This window comes from Oncorhynchus tshawytscha, linkage group LG25 (genome assembly GCF_018296145.1).
Source record: "Oncorhynchus tshawytscha isolate Ot180627B linkage group LG25, Otsh_v2.0, whole genome shotgun sequence".
Classification (NCBI taxonomy): domain Eukaryota; kingdom Metazoa; phylum Chordata; class Actinopteri; order Salmoniformes; family Salmonidae; genus Oncorhynchus; species Oncorhynchus tshawytscha.
In genome coordinates this window covers 28,064,081-28,081,590 of record NC_056453.1, presented here as the reverse complement: position 1 = coordinate 28,081,590, position 17,510 = coordinate 28,064,081, and the positions used below count along the sequence as shown (strand labels likewise).

The following is a 17,510-nucleotide window of genomic DNA, read 5'->3' as shown; positions in this document are numbered from 1 at the left end:
ACAAAGAGTCGCACACTCCATATACACTTATGTATAAACTCCCAGTTTTCACTGAGCAAAAATATAAACAACATGTAAAGCGTTGGTCCCATGTTTCATGAGCTGAAATAAAATATCTCAGAAATGCTCTATACGCACAATGAGCTTATTTCTCTCCAATTTTGAGCACACATTTGTTTTTATCCCAGTTAGGGAGCATTTCTTCTTTGCCAAGATAATCCATCCACCTGATAAGTGTGGCATACCAAGAAGCTGATTAAACAGCATGATCATTACACAGGTGTACCTTGTGCTGGGGACAAAAAAAGGCTACTCTAAAATGTGTCATTTTGTCACACAACACAATGCCACAGATGTCTCAAGTTTTGAGGGGCCATGCAATTGGCATGCTGACTGCACTAATGTCCACCAGCGCTGTTGTCAGATAATTGAATGTTCATTTCTCTACAATACGAGAAATGAACCAATGTCATTTTAGAGAATTTGGTAGTATGTCTAACCGGCCTCCCAACCGCAGACCACGTTCATGGCATCGTGTGGGCGAGCAGTTTGCTGATGTCAACGTTGTGAACAGAGTGCCCCAAGGTGGCGGTGAGGTTATGGGCAGACATAAGCTACGGACATGAACACAATTGCTTTTTTATTAATGGCAATTTGAATGCACAGAGATACCGTGACAAGATCCTGAGGCCCATTTTTGTGCCATTCATCCGTCGCCTTCATCTCATGTTTCAGCATGATAGTGCACAGGCCCATGTTGCAAGGATCTGTACACAATTCCTGGAAGTTGAAAATGGCCCAGTTCTGCATACTCATCAGACATGTCACCTATTGAGCACGTTTGGGGCGCCAGGTAGACTAGTGGTTAGAGCGTTGGGCCAGTAACTGAATGGTTGCTGGATTGAATCCCCGAGCTGACAAGGAAAAATGTGTCGTTCTGCCCCTGAACAAGGCAGTTAACCCACTGTTCCCTGGTAGGCTGTCGTTGTAAATAAGAATTCGTTCTTTAACTGACTTGTCTGGTTAAATAAAAACATTTGGGTATGCTCTGGATCGATGTGTGTTCCAGTTCCCGTTAATATCCTTTAACTTCTCACAGCCATGAGTGGGACAACATGCCACAATCAACAACTCTATGCGAAGGAGATGCGTTGTGCTGCATGAGACAAAATGGTGGTCAAACCAGAGACCGACTGGTTTTCTGATCTATATCCCTACTTTTTTTTTTTTTTTAACTATCTGTGACCAACAGATGCATATTTGTATTCCCATTCATGCGAAATCCATAGGGGCCTAATTGATTAATTTCAATCGACTGATTAACATCTATTAACTGTAACTCGGTAAAGTCTTTAAATTATTGCATTTATATTTTTGTTCAGTATACATTCATGACTAGACTAAGACGCTTCGTGCTTGTGCTCATGTAACGAAACGGAGGTGAATAACTGTATCGTTGGGGTGTTGCCGTATAATAAATCCAGAAAATGCAATGTACGATAGAAAATAGGCAAGTAATGGTCATAATATGTACATTTACAAATGTCTATCATGTAAAATTATAACACTTCTCAGATTGGTTAAAACTGGGGGAATAATATAACCCGACAATAAGCAAAAACCCCTCTACTGATCTCTTGTTCTCGACCGTTAGCCTTTGAACCCGTCACGTGGTGCGGATGCCCTTCCATTCCTCGCACTTTAGGTTAAACATGGCTGCGCTCTTGAGATCTGCACGACTTCTGAAATTTTCGCCATCGGGCTTTCTTCAAAGAACAGGGACGAACAGAAATGGACCGCAGCTCAGTCGACTGTACAGTGGAGCGATCGGTGGTAAAGGCTCCGGAGTCTGTTCAAGACAAATCGTCCCAGGCCCATACAGTGTACACAGGTAGCGTAATGCTGGCTAGCCGGTCCATGCTGGATTGGCATCCTACGGTTGTCATTGAGCTTCAATGACAGTCATAGTAATGTGCCTAAACACTAATATGACCTGTTATCATGAGAGCAAATGTATTGGTGTATGTTATATACTGGTATTAGCCTGTATTATTTAGTCAACAATCTAATATGTAATACAAATATGGCCTCCTTGCATAAGTCCTAATGACGTTCAAATCACATAGCTAATTATAACAAAATCATGTAACGTTTGCTAGCTATCTATGTTGTATGGGACGACTATTAACTAATTGTATTTAAACTAGTAACCCTGTTTCTGCACAATGAATATACAAAGAACTGATGGCTACAATCTGAGGGCTTGACGCCATCTTCTGCTCCGTTAAAATAACGTTAACTTGCCCGGGAGGGGTTCGATTATGTGATTTGAAGGAGTTGGTGACTACACTTAGGCCCACAGGCCTGTATAGGGTGATGAGTGCCTTTCGGATCAGGCAAGGAAGCAGGGGTGCTCAGGTCAAGGTCATTCTTGTGGCACCGTGGCCTTTAATGGGAGATCCAAAACGTTATCTTTGCTGTAAACCTTATAGCCTATTGCCATAAACCATATATAACCCATTGCCCGGTCTTCCCTCTGCTAGGTGTGTGTGGCCCTATGCAGGGGTACGTCACTACGCCATGGTTACAGAGCAGCGGGGGCCACACACTGATGAGTCCAGTTTGGGTGTGCGATCTAAGCAGGCCCAGCAGTTTGACTGGGCCCTGGCAAAGCTTGACAGTTCAGTGAGGAGGACGGGGCGCATCACCAAGACCTTGCTGCTGCGCATCTTCCACGACATCTGCCGGACAGGTAAATGGTTAACTTCTTGATGCACCCATCCCGTTAGCAGGATAATTTTTGTCAATATTCGCTGAATTGCAGAGCGCCAAATTCAAATTCAATTACTAAAAATATTTAATTTTCATGAAATCACAAGTGCAATATAGCAAAACACAGCGTAGCTTGTTGTTAATCCACCTGGCTTGTCAGATTTCAAAAAAAAGCTTTTCGGCGAAAGCATACCAAGCGTTTATGTAAGGACATCTCTCAGTGCAGACAAAACATTACAAACAGCTAGCAGCCAAGTAGATTGGTCACGAAAGTCAGAAAAGCAATAAAATGAATCGCTTACCTGTGATGATCTTCGGATGTTTGCACTCACGAGACTCCCAGTTACACAATAAATGTTCCTTTTGTTCCATAAAGATTATTTTTATATCCAAAATACCTCCATTTGGTTGGCGCGTTATGTTCAGAATTCCACAGGCTCGAGCGGTCACGACGGGGTAGACAAATTCCAAATAGTATCCGTAAAGTTCGTAGAAACATGTCAAACGTTTTTTATAATCAATCCTCAGTTTGTTTTTACAATAAATAATCGATAATATTTCAACAAGACCGTAGCTTTTTCAATAAGAAAGAGGGAGAGAGAAAACGTCTGCTCCAAGCTGCCGCGCATGCAAAACGCTGCTGGCACCCAGCCATACAATGACACGATGTGATCTTTCTCGCTCATTTTTCAAAATAAAAGCCTGAAACTATGTCTAAAGACTGTTTACAACATGTGGAAGCAATAGGAAAAGGAATCTGGTTGATATCCCTTTAAATGGAGCGAAGGCAGGCAATGGAACAGAGAGCTTTCGGTAAAAACAGCACTTCCTGGTTGGATTTTCCTCAGGTTTTCGCCTGCAATATCAGTTCTGTTATACTCGCAGACAATATTTTGACAGTTTTGGAAACTTTAGAGTGTTTTCTATCCTAATCGGACAATTATATGCATATTCTAGATTCTGGGCCTGAGAAATAGGCAGTTTCATTTGGGTACGTTTTTCATCCAAACATCAAAATACTGCCCCTTACACTCAACAGGTTAAGCAACTTGACCACTTTCCTCCTTCCTTTGAGAATCTCAGACTAGCACCTCACTCCTTTTTTTGTTGAATTTTTTTCTTCTTCTACGTCTTGACATGCTTACCCTCCAACTAACACATGGCTTGTACTTCTATATTTTTTTCTCTCTTTCTCAAGGCTACCCTAGTGGGAACCAGGCCCTGCTCCTCCTGCGGAGCTGTGGCTCTCTACTGCCTGAGATGCCCCTGGCGGAACGCACTGAGCTGGCCCACCGAATCTGGGACAAGCTACAGGAGCTGGGTATAAGGCTGCGGGCATAGAACCCAAACCCAGAGGGCATTATTGGGACAGGGCACTGGGGAAAAAATTATCAGTGGATGTAGGAGGGTCAGAAGACAATGAAAATGGAGGGTGGATGGAGGTCTTCCTACAGTGCTGTAGGAAAAAAAATGGGGTATTGAGATGACAAAGTTAATTGGCTGACTAGTTTGTGGTCATGTTGGTGATTAGTAAATGTTCCTTTTTTACTGTCAAGGTGCCTCATACGATGCCAGTCATTACAACGCACTGCTCAAGGTATACCTGCAGAACGAGTTCAAGTTCTCCCCCACAGAGTTCCTGGCCAAGATGGAGGCAGCCGGCGTGCAGCCCAACCGAGTGAGTAGATTCACTGCATCTTATCTATTATCTTGATGTTCTTTATGACTTTTACGGGGGAAAATGAACTGGAACTTTTTCTTGCTTTTCTTTTTTAGCTGTCTTTCTTTGTATATTGTAACTTAGCACTTACGTCATGATAAGATGGTCTTCGATATAGATGAAAGCTTGAGATGACAGCTCTCCTCCTGTTTAGGTGACCTTTCAGAGACTGATTGCAGCCTACTGCCATGATGGGGACATTGAGGGTGCCAGGTAAGACAGACTTTTACCAGTTTATTAAGACAGAGACTTGATATCGGAGTAATGTGAAGTGAAGGACTGTTTATTGTGTCCTCATCACACTCCCTTTCAGTACAATCCTGGGTTTCATGAAGAGCAAGGACCTGCCAATCACAGAGGCTGTTTTCAACTCCTTAGTGACAGGTCATGCACGTGCAGGGTGAGTGTCATATTTGAATCCTTGCTTGTGTTGTAGGTTATGTATTTATAATGCATGTCAATGATAAGTATAAATGTGCCCCTACCGCCTAATTCTTAATGTGTTTTGGTCTTGTTAGGTTGTAAATATCAGAGTAAGAAGTTGACAGACACAGTATGAAAGCTCCAACCAAGTTTATTCACCCATTGGGTCAATACAGCTGCATAAGACAAAGACATGGTTCCACCAGTGATAGTATGTATATACCCCAATTTGGGTAGTCTCTCCTCTAAACATTACATCTTTATTGCTAGGCAGGAAGTTAAGTGATACGGTCAATAAACTGTTCCTTCTTCCTTCATGTGACCTTACCTCGAACCCCCTTCCTCACTAATCCACATCTCTCCACCCTTATCAGTGCCTGCCAACATGTGATCATCTTCCTACTACAGATAACCATTAACTTCTGGTGTAGACCCTAGACCAGGGATTCCCAACTGGTGGGTCGCAACCCCTCCCCATGGGGGTCGTAGGATGATTTTAAAGGGTCATGGGACTTTTGCAAGAATAAAAAAAATGTAATTCATATTTAGAAAGGTAACCGCCGCACTGAAACTTTTATATTGAAAGGATACGGCCTCGCCGCATATTGTTGCTGACTTTCACAACGTTACCGCGACACACTGGTGTGCGTGCACTGCACCACTTATTGTTGCTGACTTTACACGTACAGTGCGTCAGCAGTGTTGAAATGACCAGCTAACTATGCAGATGTGTTCTGCAGGCATTGCACATGTGGATAGTTAGCTGTCATTTAACTCATGTAGGCTAGCTGTCAGAGTTTAATCATGGACACGTTTTTAAAACATTCAGCTCCCTCTTCATCTACTTCTGCTTCCAATGTCAACAACAAGGCAGATAACCCGGTCCCTGTCAAGAAGAGAAAATACGACCCCGACTTCATCAATTATGGTTTTAGAAGACAGACTGTCAGCTAATGAAACCCTCCAAAATGAAAAGGCATCTGGACACCAAGCATCCAAGTCAAAGATAAGACAACTGACTTAAAAAATAAATAAATATTGCAATGCAGAGGATCTCATACTCCCTGCTGCGATTGATTTGTTCACTGAAATCTTGGAAGAGTCAGCCGCCAACAACTTAAAACTATACCCCTATCCAATGACACCATGAGGAGGAGAATCCAGGACGTGTCTGAGGACATCCGAGTGCTTCAGTGTAAATGGCAATTACACACTGCAGCTTGATGAATCCACAGATGTAGCTAACCATGCAATTCTAATGTTCTATGTCAGACACGTGTGGGATAATAACTTTTGAGGAGCAGTTCCTTTTTAGTGCTGATTTGCATACCACTGCAAAGGCTGTCTTTAACACAATTGATATGCACCTGGGCTCAGAGGGACTGGTCTGGGATGGGTGCGTCGGTGTGACCACTGATAGGGCAGCTGCCATGACAGGATAGCACTTAGGAGTAGTAAAGCAGATCCTGGAGGAAGCACAGAGTGCAATGTGGAACCACTGCTTCCTACACAGGGAGGCATTGGCAGCGAAGGACATGGTGCCTGAGCTCCACGACACTATCCAAGATGTGTGTCAACTATATCAAAAATAAAAGGTGTTTCCAGGCCTTCTGTGGGGAGTGGGCGCCATGCAGAGGTCTGCTCAATTCAACGGCTCAGACACAAGAGGCATGTGGCAGGGTCTACAGTCAATCACGGACTACAGGAAGAAATCAAGCCCAGTCACGGACCAGGATGTCTTGCTCCCAGGCAGACTAAACTTTTTTGCCCGCTTTGAGGACAATACAGTGCCACTGACACGGCCTGCAACGAAAACATGCGGTCTCTCCTTCACTGCAGCCGAGGTGAGTAAGACATTTAAACGTGTTAACCCTCGCAAGGCTGCAGGCCCAGACGGCATCCCCAGCCGCTCCCTCAAAGCATGCGCAGACCAGCTGGCCGGTGTGTTTACGGACATATTCAATCAATCCCTATACCAGTCTGCTGTTCCCACATGCTTCAAGAGGGCCACCATTGTTCCTGTTCCCAAGAAAGCTAAGGGAACTGAGCTAAACGACTACCGCCCCGTAGCACTCACTTCCGTCATCATGAAGTGCTTTGAGAGACTAGTCAAGGACCATATCACCTCCACCCTACCTGACACCCTAGACCCACTCCAATTTGCTTACCGCCCAAATAGGTCCACAGACGATGCAATCTCAACCACACTGCACACTGCCCTAACCCATCTGGACAAGAGGAATACCTATGTGAGAATGCTGTTCATCGACTACAGCTCGGCATTCAACACCATAGTACCCTCCAAGCTCGTCATCAAGCTCGAGACCCTGGGTCTCGACCCCGCCCTGTGCAACTGGGTACTGGACTTCCTGACGGGCCGCCGCCAGGTGGTGAGGGTAGGCAACAACATCTCCTCCCCGCTGATCCTCAACACTGGGGCCCCACAAGGGTGCGTTCTGAGCCCTCTCCTGTACTCCCTGTTCACCCACGACTGCGTGGCCACGCACGCCTCCAACTCAATCCTCAAGTTTGCGGACGACACAACAGTGGTAGGCTTGATTACCAATAACGACGAGACGGCCTACAGGGAGGAGGTGAGGGCCCTCGGAGTGTGGTGTCAGGAAAATAACCTCACACTCAACGTCAACAAAACTAAGGAGATGATTGTGGACTTCAGGAAACAGCAGAGGGAACACCCCCCTATCCACATCGATGGAACAGTAGTGGAGAGGGTAGCAAGTTTTAAGTTCCTCTGCATACACATCACAGACAAACTGAATTGGTCCACTCACACAGACAGCATCGTGAAGAAGGCGCAGCAGCGCCTCTTCAACCTCAGGAGGCTGAAGAAATTCGGCTTGTCACCAAAAGCACTCACAAACTTCTACAGATGCACAATCGAGAGCATCCTGGCGGGCTGTATCACCGCCTGGTACGGCAACTGCTCCGCCCTCAACCGTAAGGCTCTCCAGAGGGTAGTGAGGTCTGCACAACGCATCACCGGGGGCAAACTACCTGCCCTCCAGGACACCTACACCACCCGATGTTACAGGAAGGCCATAAAGATCATCAAGGACATCAACCACCCGAGCCACTGCCTGTTCACCCCGCTATCATCCAGAAGGCGAGGTCAGTACAGGTGCATCAAAGCTGGGACCGAGAGACTGAAAAACAGCTTCTATCTCAAGGCCATCAGACTGTTAAACAGCCACCACTAACATTGAGTGGCTGCTGCCAACACACTGACACTGACTCAACTCCAGCCACTTTAATAATGGGAATTGATGGGAAATGATGTAAATATATCACTAGCCACTTTAAACAATGCTACCTTATATAATGTTACTTACCCTACATTATTCATCTCATATGCATACGTATATACTGTACTCTATATCATCGACTGTATCCTTATGTAATACATGTATCACTAGCCACTTTAACTATGCCACTTTGTTTACATACTCATCTCATATGTATATACTGTACTCGATACCATCTACTGTATCTTGCCTATGCTGCTCTGTACCATCACTCATTCATATATCCTTATGTACATATTCTTTATCCCCTTACACTGTGTATAAGACAGTAGTTTTGGAATTGTTAGTTAGATTACTTGTTGGTTATTACTGCATTGTCGGAACTAGAAGCACAAGCATTTCGCTACACTCGCATTAACATCTGCTAACCATGTGTATGTGACAAATAAAATTTGATTTGATTTGCTGGCTTTCCAGGAGTAAAGTGCCGGGTTGCTTTTATGAGCCAATTTTGGAAAATGCATTTATTTTTGTGTTTATTTTGGAAAATAAGTCATCTCTGCCCGAACATTTTGATTGTTAGGAATGGCTCACATAGGTTGCCCACCTGGCAGATAATTTTGATCATTTGAATTCGCTCAATGTGTCAATGCAAGGTAGGGGGGCACAATCGATTTGAACAGAGAGACAAAGTGGATGCCTTCAAGATGAAGCTTACCGTTTGGGCAAATCATATTTTTAATGGGAGTATTGACATGTTTCCCAACGCCCACAATCTAATCAACAAAGCGCACGGTGACACACTGGGGGGGGATGTTGAACAGCGTCTTGTCAGGCTGCAGGGAAAATTGTGTGACTACTTCCCGAAGGAGAACATGAGACGACGTCTGGATACGGGGACCCATTTCAAGTAGAGGTGGGAAGCGTCACATTGCCCAGCAATGAAGAGGATCTGCTGGTGGAGCTGTCATTTGATTGCGGACTGAGCATGCGCAACCTGGAAATGACACTGCCACAGTTCTGGTGCAGCTTAGTGGGAGAGTATCCTGCTCTCACCTGTCATGCAATCAGAATCATGCTACAGTTCAGCACTACCTATCTGTGTGAAAGTGTGTTCACTGCTATGGCCGTGCTGAAAACTAAAAGCAGAAATAAACTGGACAGCCAGCATGACCTCCGAGCTGCCCTGTCAACACCAGACTTCAATAAATGTATCAAACTGAAGAAACACCCCCAGCTTTCCCACTGATAGGCCACACACACACACACACAATAAATAAACAGGTTCATGAGTTATTGTTCACTAGGGTAATTATTATTAACTCATCCTGACATTCATATTACATGTTATTGAACTGGTTAAACTTACACCTTTTAAAGAAACAAACTTTAAGGTTGTTAAACTATTCACATGATAATTGATGATTAAGAATTCCTAATGATTGTTTTTCTATTTGAACTGGTATGTGATACTGTTCATTAACATTATTGGACTGGTATGTGATACTGTTCATTAACATTATTGGACTGGTATGTGATACTGTTCATTAACATTATTGGACCGGTATGTGATACTGTTCATTAACATTATTGGACTGGTGTGTGTTACTCTTAACATTATTGGACTGGTATGTGATACTGTTCATTAACATTATTGGACCGGTATGTGATACTGTTCATTAACATTATTGGACTGGTATGTCATACTGTTCATTAACATTATTGGACTGGTATGTGATACTGTTCATTAACATTATTGGACTGGTATGTGATACTGTTCATTAACATTATTGGACTGGTATGTGATACTGTTCATTAACATTATTGGACTGGTATGTGATACTGTTCATTAACATTATTGGACTGGTATGTGATACTGTTCATTAACATTATTGGACTGGTATGTGATACTGTTCATTAACATTATTGGACTGGTATGTGATACTGTTCATTAACATTATTGGACTGGTATGTGATACTGTTCATTAACATTATTGGACTGGTATGTGATACTGTTCATTAACATTATTGGACTGGTATGTGATACTGTTCATTAACATTATTGGACTGGTATGTGATACTGTTCATTAACATTATTGGACTGGTATGTGATACTGTTCATTAACATTATTGGACTGGTATGTGATACTGTTCATTAACATTATTGGACTGGTATGTGATACTGTTCATTAACATTATTGGACTGGTGTGTGTTACTCTTAACATTATTGGACTGGTTTTAATGTCGTGTTCTGAGTCTGATAATGTATTACACCCCACTCCTGAACGGTTCTCCTAATTAAAATGGCTTATTCTCTTGAATGTATGTTTTCTCAGTTAATATGGCTGTGTAATTACTTTCTTTAATACCATAATAGTAGGCCATTGAGACAGTCTATTTTGCAAGTGAAGAATGCAGCTGCAATACATTACAAAATGTAATATTGGGTCGCGGCTCAATTGTCATTGTCAAATTTGGGTCCCCAGGCAAAACCTGTTGAGCACCACTGCCCTAGACTATGCCACCCCTCATGTCTCTAGTATAACTAGTGATTAACAAAATTGTCACGTTTACAAATCTGAACCCATCAGTCTTATTGTGTTGACTTGTGTGTCTCTCGTGCCCATACAGTGACATGGAGAGTTCAGAGAGCATCCTGCAAGTCATGAAGGGGGCAGGCATCGAGCCGGGCCCTGACACATATGTGGCACTGCTCAACGCCTATGCAGAGAGGGGGGATATGGACAAGATCAAACAGGTGAGTGGACCATTGGGTTTGTGTGAGTGGATAAGATCTAGTAGGTAAGTGACACCTTGTAGTGTGCATGTCGGGGTTTCCATTAGCCAGTAATGGCCGGCTTTTTGTAAAAAATAAATTAAAAAATCGATAAAGAAAATTGTAGCCTGACAATTATCCAGGAGAAGAAAAAATCCTTTTGTGAAATAATGCTTTTTAGCCTATTCATTGATGGAAATAGATTTGACTGATCATGCTTATCGGTCTATAGGTTAATTAGCATAATTTAGTGGAATTAAGTTGGCGCGTGTGTGGAGTATTTTCATTATGTACAGTGCATTAGGAAAGTATTCAGACCCCTTGACTCGTTTCCACATTTTGTGACGTTGCAGCCTTATTCTAAAATTGATAGAAATCTTATCAATCCCCATTATGACAAGGCAAAACCTGTTTCTGGTGTTTTTTTTTTGCAAATGTATTAAAAATAAATAACAAATACCATATTTACATAATTACATATCTGGGGAAGGGTACCACAAACATTCTGCAGCATTGGCGGTCCCCAAGAACACATTCTTCCATCATTCTTAAATGGAAGAAGTTAGGAACCATCAAGACTCTTCCTAGAGCTGCCACCCGGCCAAACTGAGCAATCGGGGGAGAAGGGCCCGGTCAGGGAGGTGACTAAGCACCCGATGGTCACTCTGACAGCGCTCCAGAGTCCCTCTGTGGAGAAGGGAGAACCTTCCAGAAGGACAACCATCTCTGCAGCACTCCACCAATCCGGTCTTTATGTTAGAGTTCCCAGACAGAAGCCACTCCTCAGTAAAAAGGCACAGCCTGCTTAGAGTTTTCCAAGAGGCACCTAAAGTCTCTGACCATGAGAAACAAGATTCTCTGGTCTGATGAAACCAAGCTTGAACTATTTGGCCTGAATGTCATTCTTCACGTCTGGAAGAAACCTGGCACCATCCCTACGGTGAAGTGTGGTGGCAGCATCATGCTGTGGGGATATTTTCAAGCGGTAGGGACTCGGAGACTCAGCATTGAGGAAAAGATGAACAGAGCAAAGTACAGAGACCCTTGATGAGAATCTGCTCCAGAGCTCTCATGACCTCAGATTGGGGTGAAGGTTCACCTTCCAACAGGACAATGACCCTAAGCACACAGCAAAGACAACGGAGTGGCTTGGGGACAAGTCTCTGAATGTCCTTGAGTGGGCCAGCTAGAGCCTGGACTTGAACCCGATCGAACACATCTGGAGAGACCTGAAAATAGCTGTGCAGCGACACTGTGCTGCGATACTATCCAACCTGACAGCTTGAGAGGATCTGCAGAGAAGAATGTGAGAACCTCCCCAAATACAGGTGTGCCAAGCTTGTAGCGTCATACCCAAGACGACTTGAGGCTGTAGTCGCTGCCAAAGGTGCTTCAACAAAGTACTGAGTAAAGGGTCTAAATTCTTATGTAAATGTGATATTTCCCTTTTTGCTTTGTCATTATGTGTGTAGATTGATTTGGGGGGGGAGAAACGATTCAATCCATTTTAGAATGAGGCTTTCTGGACAACTGGGAACTCTGAAAAATATTCGGTCAAATCATGACGTCAGTGATTATTTGTCGGAAAGTCCGAGCTATAGAAAGAGGCCTGAGTTCTCGAGTTGGAATCCCGAGTTGGATGACCGTTCAAAATGATTTTTCCCAGTCGGAGCCCCCCCCCCGGTGTTCTTGGACACACTGAAGTCAGAAGTCTGAGATTTCCGAGCTCCCAGTTGTATTGAACGCGGCATCAAACGGCAATGGAAGGCGGCTTCATCAGCGCGTCACACATCACTTTGCAATGAGCTGGAGGCAGTATGCATTTTTAAAACCTATATACTTAATTGTTTGAAACCTGAACAATTAATATATATTATGAGACGTGTCTTACCAAAACTGTCCCAGAAGCTGTTTGGAATAGGCTATTTCTTTCTTGACAAGCTGACCAATAGAATAATTACCTTAACTTTTCTACTATAGTAGATTGACAGGCTAGTGATTTTGCTGTTCATTACTCATCTTGTTGACTGAGGAAAAGTCCATGTGGACAGTCTAACATGTTTTAAAGTGCACATAAGAATTCAATAAGAAGGACCGCACATCGTTTTCATCCTCGACTTGCATGTTCTGTTAATTACCATATTCTAACTGGGATTTGTCATTCTGAGAACCATGGGTCCGATAAATTAAAATGTTGTCGGTCAACAGAAACCCTAGTGTGTGTGTGTGTGTGTGTGAACTGACCCTCCCGTGTGTCCCATCCCCAGACTCTGGAGGCTGTGGAGAACACAGACACCAGTCTGATGGACAGAGACCTGATGCAGGTGGTATTTAGCCTGTCCAAGGCAGGCCATCAGCAGCACGTACCAGAGATAGTGGAGCGTATGAGACACGAGAGAGGATATGTTCCAGGTATGATCAGCTCTGGAGGACGAGCACTTTTTACAGTGATTACATTTTTTTAAAATTCAGGTACTTGCAATGCAAGTGAAGGTTTAACACTTTATTGTTGAGGAGTCCTGTACTAGACGGTGCAGGGACTGAAACTACCCCTGAACATTCTGGTAATGCGTTGTTGAGATAACAAATATTATGATATTGGATGAGTCAACCCATCTTTCTTGTCCTCTCCCCCCTGTAGATGCTATGAACTTGTGTCTGAGCCTGATCACCCAGGGCCAGGAAGACACAGCCTTCACCGTGCTGAAGACCTTCCCCACCCTGCAGCAAGAGACCCAGAGTGGAGACTCCCCCACCCTGGGCAACTTCTTCCTGCGTCACTGTGTCAACATGGACAAGGTAAGGCTTTAGTGTTTCCACGGCAGAAAATACAACAAAAAGTTTTAAATCAATTTCATGATGGTATAACATTTTTAGTGTAAACTTAAACAATTTCAACCATATATGTGCAAAGGTTAATGGAGCTATATACTTTGAGAACAATTACCTAAATGAAAATTAGACAGTCGGGGAGAATCTTTGAAACTGCAATTTTTGTCTCTGCCCCATGGCTATATGCGTGGAATTGCAGGAAATTAGCTTTAACAACAAAATTGCCTCTGCAATCAAGAGGGGGGCCTCTAAAACCGCACCCTTGGCCACGGCCGCCACTTAGGGGAAACAATGGTTCTAGACCAGGATTGCCCAAACTCCCCTCCTGGAGAGCTACCCTTCTATACACATTAGTTCCAACCCTTATCTACTACACCGGATTCTACAAATGAAATGTCCATCTGTCTGTGTTTTTAGCCAGTGGATAAGGTGGCGCGCTACTGCAAGGAGCTGCAGGACTCCAGCTACCACGCTACTCCCCTGCAGTTCACCCTCTACTGCTGCCTGGAGGCCAAGAAGACTGGTACGCTACATCCTTCTGAGAAATGCACAGGAAGGAGTAGGAGGCAACACAGCCCAGGGAGTTCTTCATCTCTCTAATATTCCCTCCTTTTCTCCAGCTACTGCAGTGGAGGTGATGAAGATGATGAAGGAACAGGGGCAACCCATCAGACCTCACTACTTCTGGCCCCTCCTCACACAACATGCCAAGGACCAGAACACAACAGGTATGGAAATGTGATTAAAACCTACAAACACGAAACCATTTGATATAAAATACTGATAAATCGGGATTGAATGGGTAATTTCAGCTCCAGTGTTCTCTCGATAGAACCCTCCATCTCCATTTGTTTAGCCCATTCATGCTTTGTGGTTGGAGATTCAGATATGAACCAGTACCACCCTCTGGGCTAGCCATTGTAGTAGATTGACGTTCCAAGTTGACCACCCATGTTCGCTTCACTTGCCAGGGTGTCCCTGGGTCACTCTCCCCTCTTCACGGGGCTAACACAGAGAGTGACAGGGTTCAGAATGAGTGAGGAAGCTGTCCGTCACGGCTTTGTGGACGGTGACGCCTCCATGCCACTCCCTGGTGGGCGCCGGGTCTGATCCCTAACCCACCACAGGGCATGATGGGACCTGTCTGATGTCACTGTCTGAGAGGTCACTCACATGACGTACACCCACAGACTTCTCTCTCGCTCCAATACCATAAATATATTTTATGAGAGAGGCACTCCTGGAACTAGATGCTCTGATGCTTGAAATAGTTCTAAAATGTGTGCATTTTTTTAGAAGGGATTGAAGATAGTTAAGGTATTGGTTTGAAGTCACTATGGTAGAAAGGCATATGTGTATGTGAGAGCCTAATGTGATGCCCTGAGGGCCAATGCTGCTGTGTGTCTGTCTACTCTAGAGATATAGGCTTTATGTAGTACTCTCTGGATAGAGAGACTCTCGGAGCCCACAGCATACTCAGGCCTTGGCCAGGTTATGACATCTCCAGACCACTCCTTTGTAAGGGGCTTTTAAAGTAGCAGGGCCTGTCAAATATTTATGGGCCAGAGTGGTCCACCCTGGAACGATTTCACTAGTTTGGGGGCAAGTGGGGGGAAAGAGGTCGGATCTGAGCCTGAGATGGAGAGAGGGCACTCCAGGCAGAATGGAACAGATGATGACCCCCCCCCCCCGTTTCTCTCAGGGGACCTCTCGGAATAGATCTTAGTAAAGGTCAAGGAAGGTCGCAGGATAACTACTGTACGTTCTTATTCTCCTAGACTAAAACAGGCCCAGGACTGGAAGTTGTTTTGGTTGTCTGACTGTCAAACTGTACTTTCCTTTCTTCCCCTTTTGTTGCTCTGCTGTTCTCCAGCTTTCTTGCTACCTCACTCCTTTTCAACGTCCCTCAGTGAATTAGCATAATGGCAGGTTTATCTAAGCGATGCTCTTCTCTCTCATATGAGGAGCAGGCTGATTTGACCTCTACCCTGCCCTGAGGGGGAAAGGATGGGGCCCCCCTTTTTGGTGGGGATTGGGGGACTACCGGTAGCCTGAGGTTTAATCCCCCACCCCCTACCTACTCCTGTGGGCGTAGGGGTCACAGGTCATTCTGCTACAGTGGCTGTGGAAGCCTCTAGTTTCCTATAGTCCAGTTTCAGCCCTGAAGAAACTACAGGGCCTCATGGGAGAAGGGGTTTAGGAGCAGTTCATCCTTCCTGTTTTCATATTCTGATATAGAAAACGATTAATTGTGTTGCTACTTTATTTCAGAAAGATAATGGCTATAAATGGTTCAAGGTGAGTTCAAACTCGTGTCATAATTACCGTATTTGGACATTGTCATGTCACAAAATGTTCTGCCTTTGAGAAGCGATACATAGTCTTTTTGTTTTTGGAGTCTTAGTTATAGGTGAGAACGGCTGCTTCAGGAGGTTCAGAGTAGCGTGCTAGCAGACTCCACCCTGGTTTGAACATATCGGACATCCATTTAGTTGTCAGACCGCTTAGCGGAAACAAAGAAACTTCTCTTTCTTTTATACTCTGGTTGTCCCTGTGTTGTTAGCGTTAACCCTCATGAATGATGCAGCCGCTGTTTGGCTGCAGGAGGGGCGTGTTTGTGTCCATCCGTGTGTGTGTGTAAAAGCGTTCGGGGTCAGCGTGGTGGAGGTGATGTGACTGATGCGGAGTGACTTGATTTCATGTAAATGCGAGCGCTCTGAGGGAATTCACTTTGGATTACCCGCACCACTGTGCACCGGCATGAAATATTAAGCGCCATGTCACTTTCTGTCCACAGGTGTCACTGGCGGGCAGGAGCGGGGGCAAAAAAACTTAGCATTTTGATGAGGTGTGGATTTGGGCAGGCGAGTTTGAGGAAGCATATGCTCTGCTTTTGTTCCCACCAGCCGTGAGCCACGGCCGGCTTGTCACTCCCGAGCGGGGAGAGCTCGCTTATCACTTGTGACAACGGTGGGAGAGAGAGAGCGAGAAAGTGGTGCGGCGAGCCGCCTCTGCTTTACGAAGAGGCTTTTATGTTTTGTGAGGTGCAGATTAAAGCCCCCTGTCTGCCACCAGGCATCCAGTCTACCCCCCCCAACCAACTCTCCTCGACCTCTTCAACAAATGCCCCCTTTCCATCTAACCCAGCTCTCACCACTTCCTCTCCTGCCATCCCTCAGTCCACCCTGTGAGAGTTAGTGTGGTAATTAATGGAACAAGAAGTGATTCCATCTGACATCGTCACAGCCACCTGTACTCCTAGAGACAAAAACCGAGAGCGCCGGGCGGAGGGAGGGAGGGGTAGAGCGAGGCAGAAGGTACAGGTACTCATTTCAAGGACAGAGGAGGAGTGTAAGAAATGGCAACCAGTTAATTCTGGTCCTCTCCTTGCTATTGTCTTCTTTCATTTTCCCTTTCTATTTGTCAATCGCTTGACTCAGAGGGCTTCTCATCTAGTCACCTCTGCCTCAGTGGACATGTAGTTATAGTCTGGCCTGCGCATGTACCAGGATGTCTAAGGTGAGGATTAAGCCTTCAGTCCCAATGAGTCAGTCTTGTCAGTCACTGTGAAGTTCCTCTGCTGTGCTCCAGCCAGCCTCATGCCTCACCTGTTTAATATTAGAGGGCTAGATACACCTGCTTCAATTGTAAGATGAAGTGCACTTGGAAAAAGCTAAAAAGAAAACTTAGCTAACCTGTCTTAACACCTTTTACCTAAATATT

General features: G+C 44.6%; 1 protein-coding gene across 1 annotated transcript in view; it reads left to right on the top strand.

The window, feature by feature from the left end:
• Positions 1–1,677: 1,677 nt before the first annotated feature.
• Positions 1,678–17,510, top strand: part of lrpprc (leucine-rich pentatricopeptide repeat containing) — a 76,687-nt gene continuing 60,854 nt past the window's right edge. The window contains exons 1-11 of the mRNA XM_042306200.1: positions 1,678–1,891; positions 2,544–2,752; positions 3,971–4,093; positions 4,329–4,450; positions 4,647–4,705; positions 4,806–4,892; positions 10,811–10,937; positions 13,223–13,367; positions 13,597–13,754; positions 14,205–14,310; positions 14,408–14,515. Of these exons, the coding sequence (XP_042162134.1) occupies positions 1,680–1,891; positions 2,544–2,752; positions 3,971–4,093; positions 4,329–4,450; positions 4,647–4,705; positions 4,806–4,892; positions 10,811–10,937; positions 13,223–13,367; positions 13,597–13,754; positions 14,205–14,310; positions 14,408–14,515 (1,456 nt within the window). The 5' untranslated portion in view covers positions 1,678–1,679. The remainder of the gene's footprint in view (positions 1,892–2,543; positions 2,753–3,970; positions 4,094–4,328; positions 4,451–4,646; positions 4,706–4,805; positions 4,893–10,810; positions 10,938–13,222; positions 13,368–13,596; positions 13,755–14,204; positions 14,311–14,407; positions 14,516–17,510) is intronic.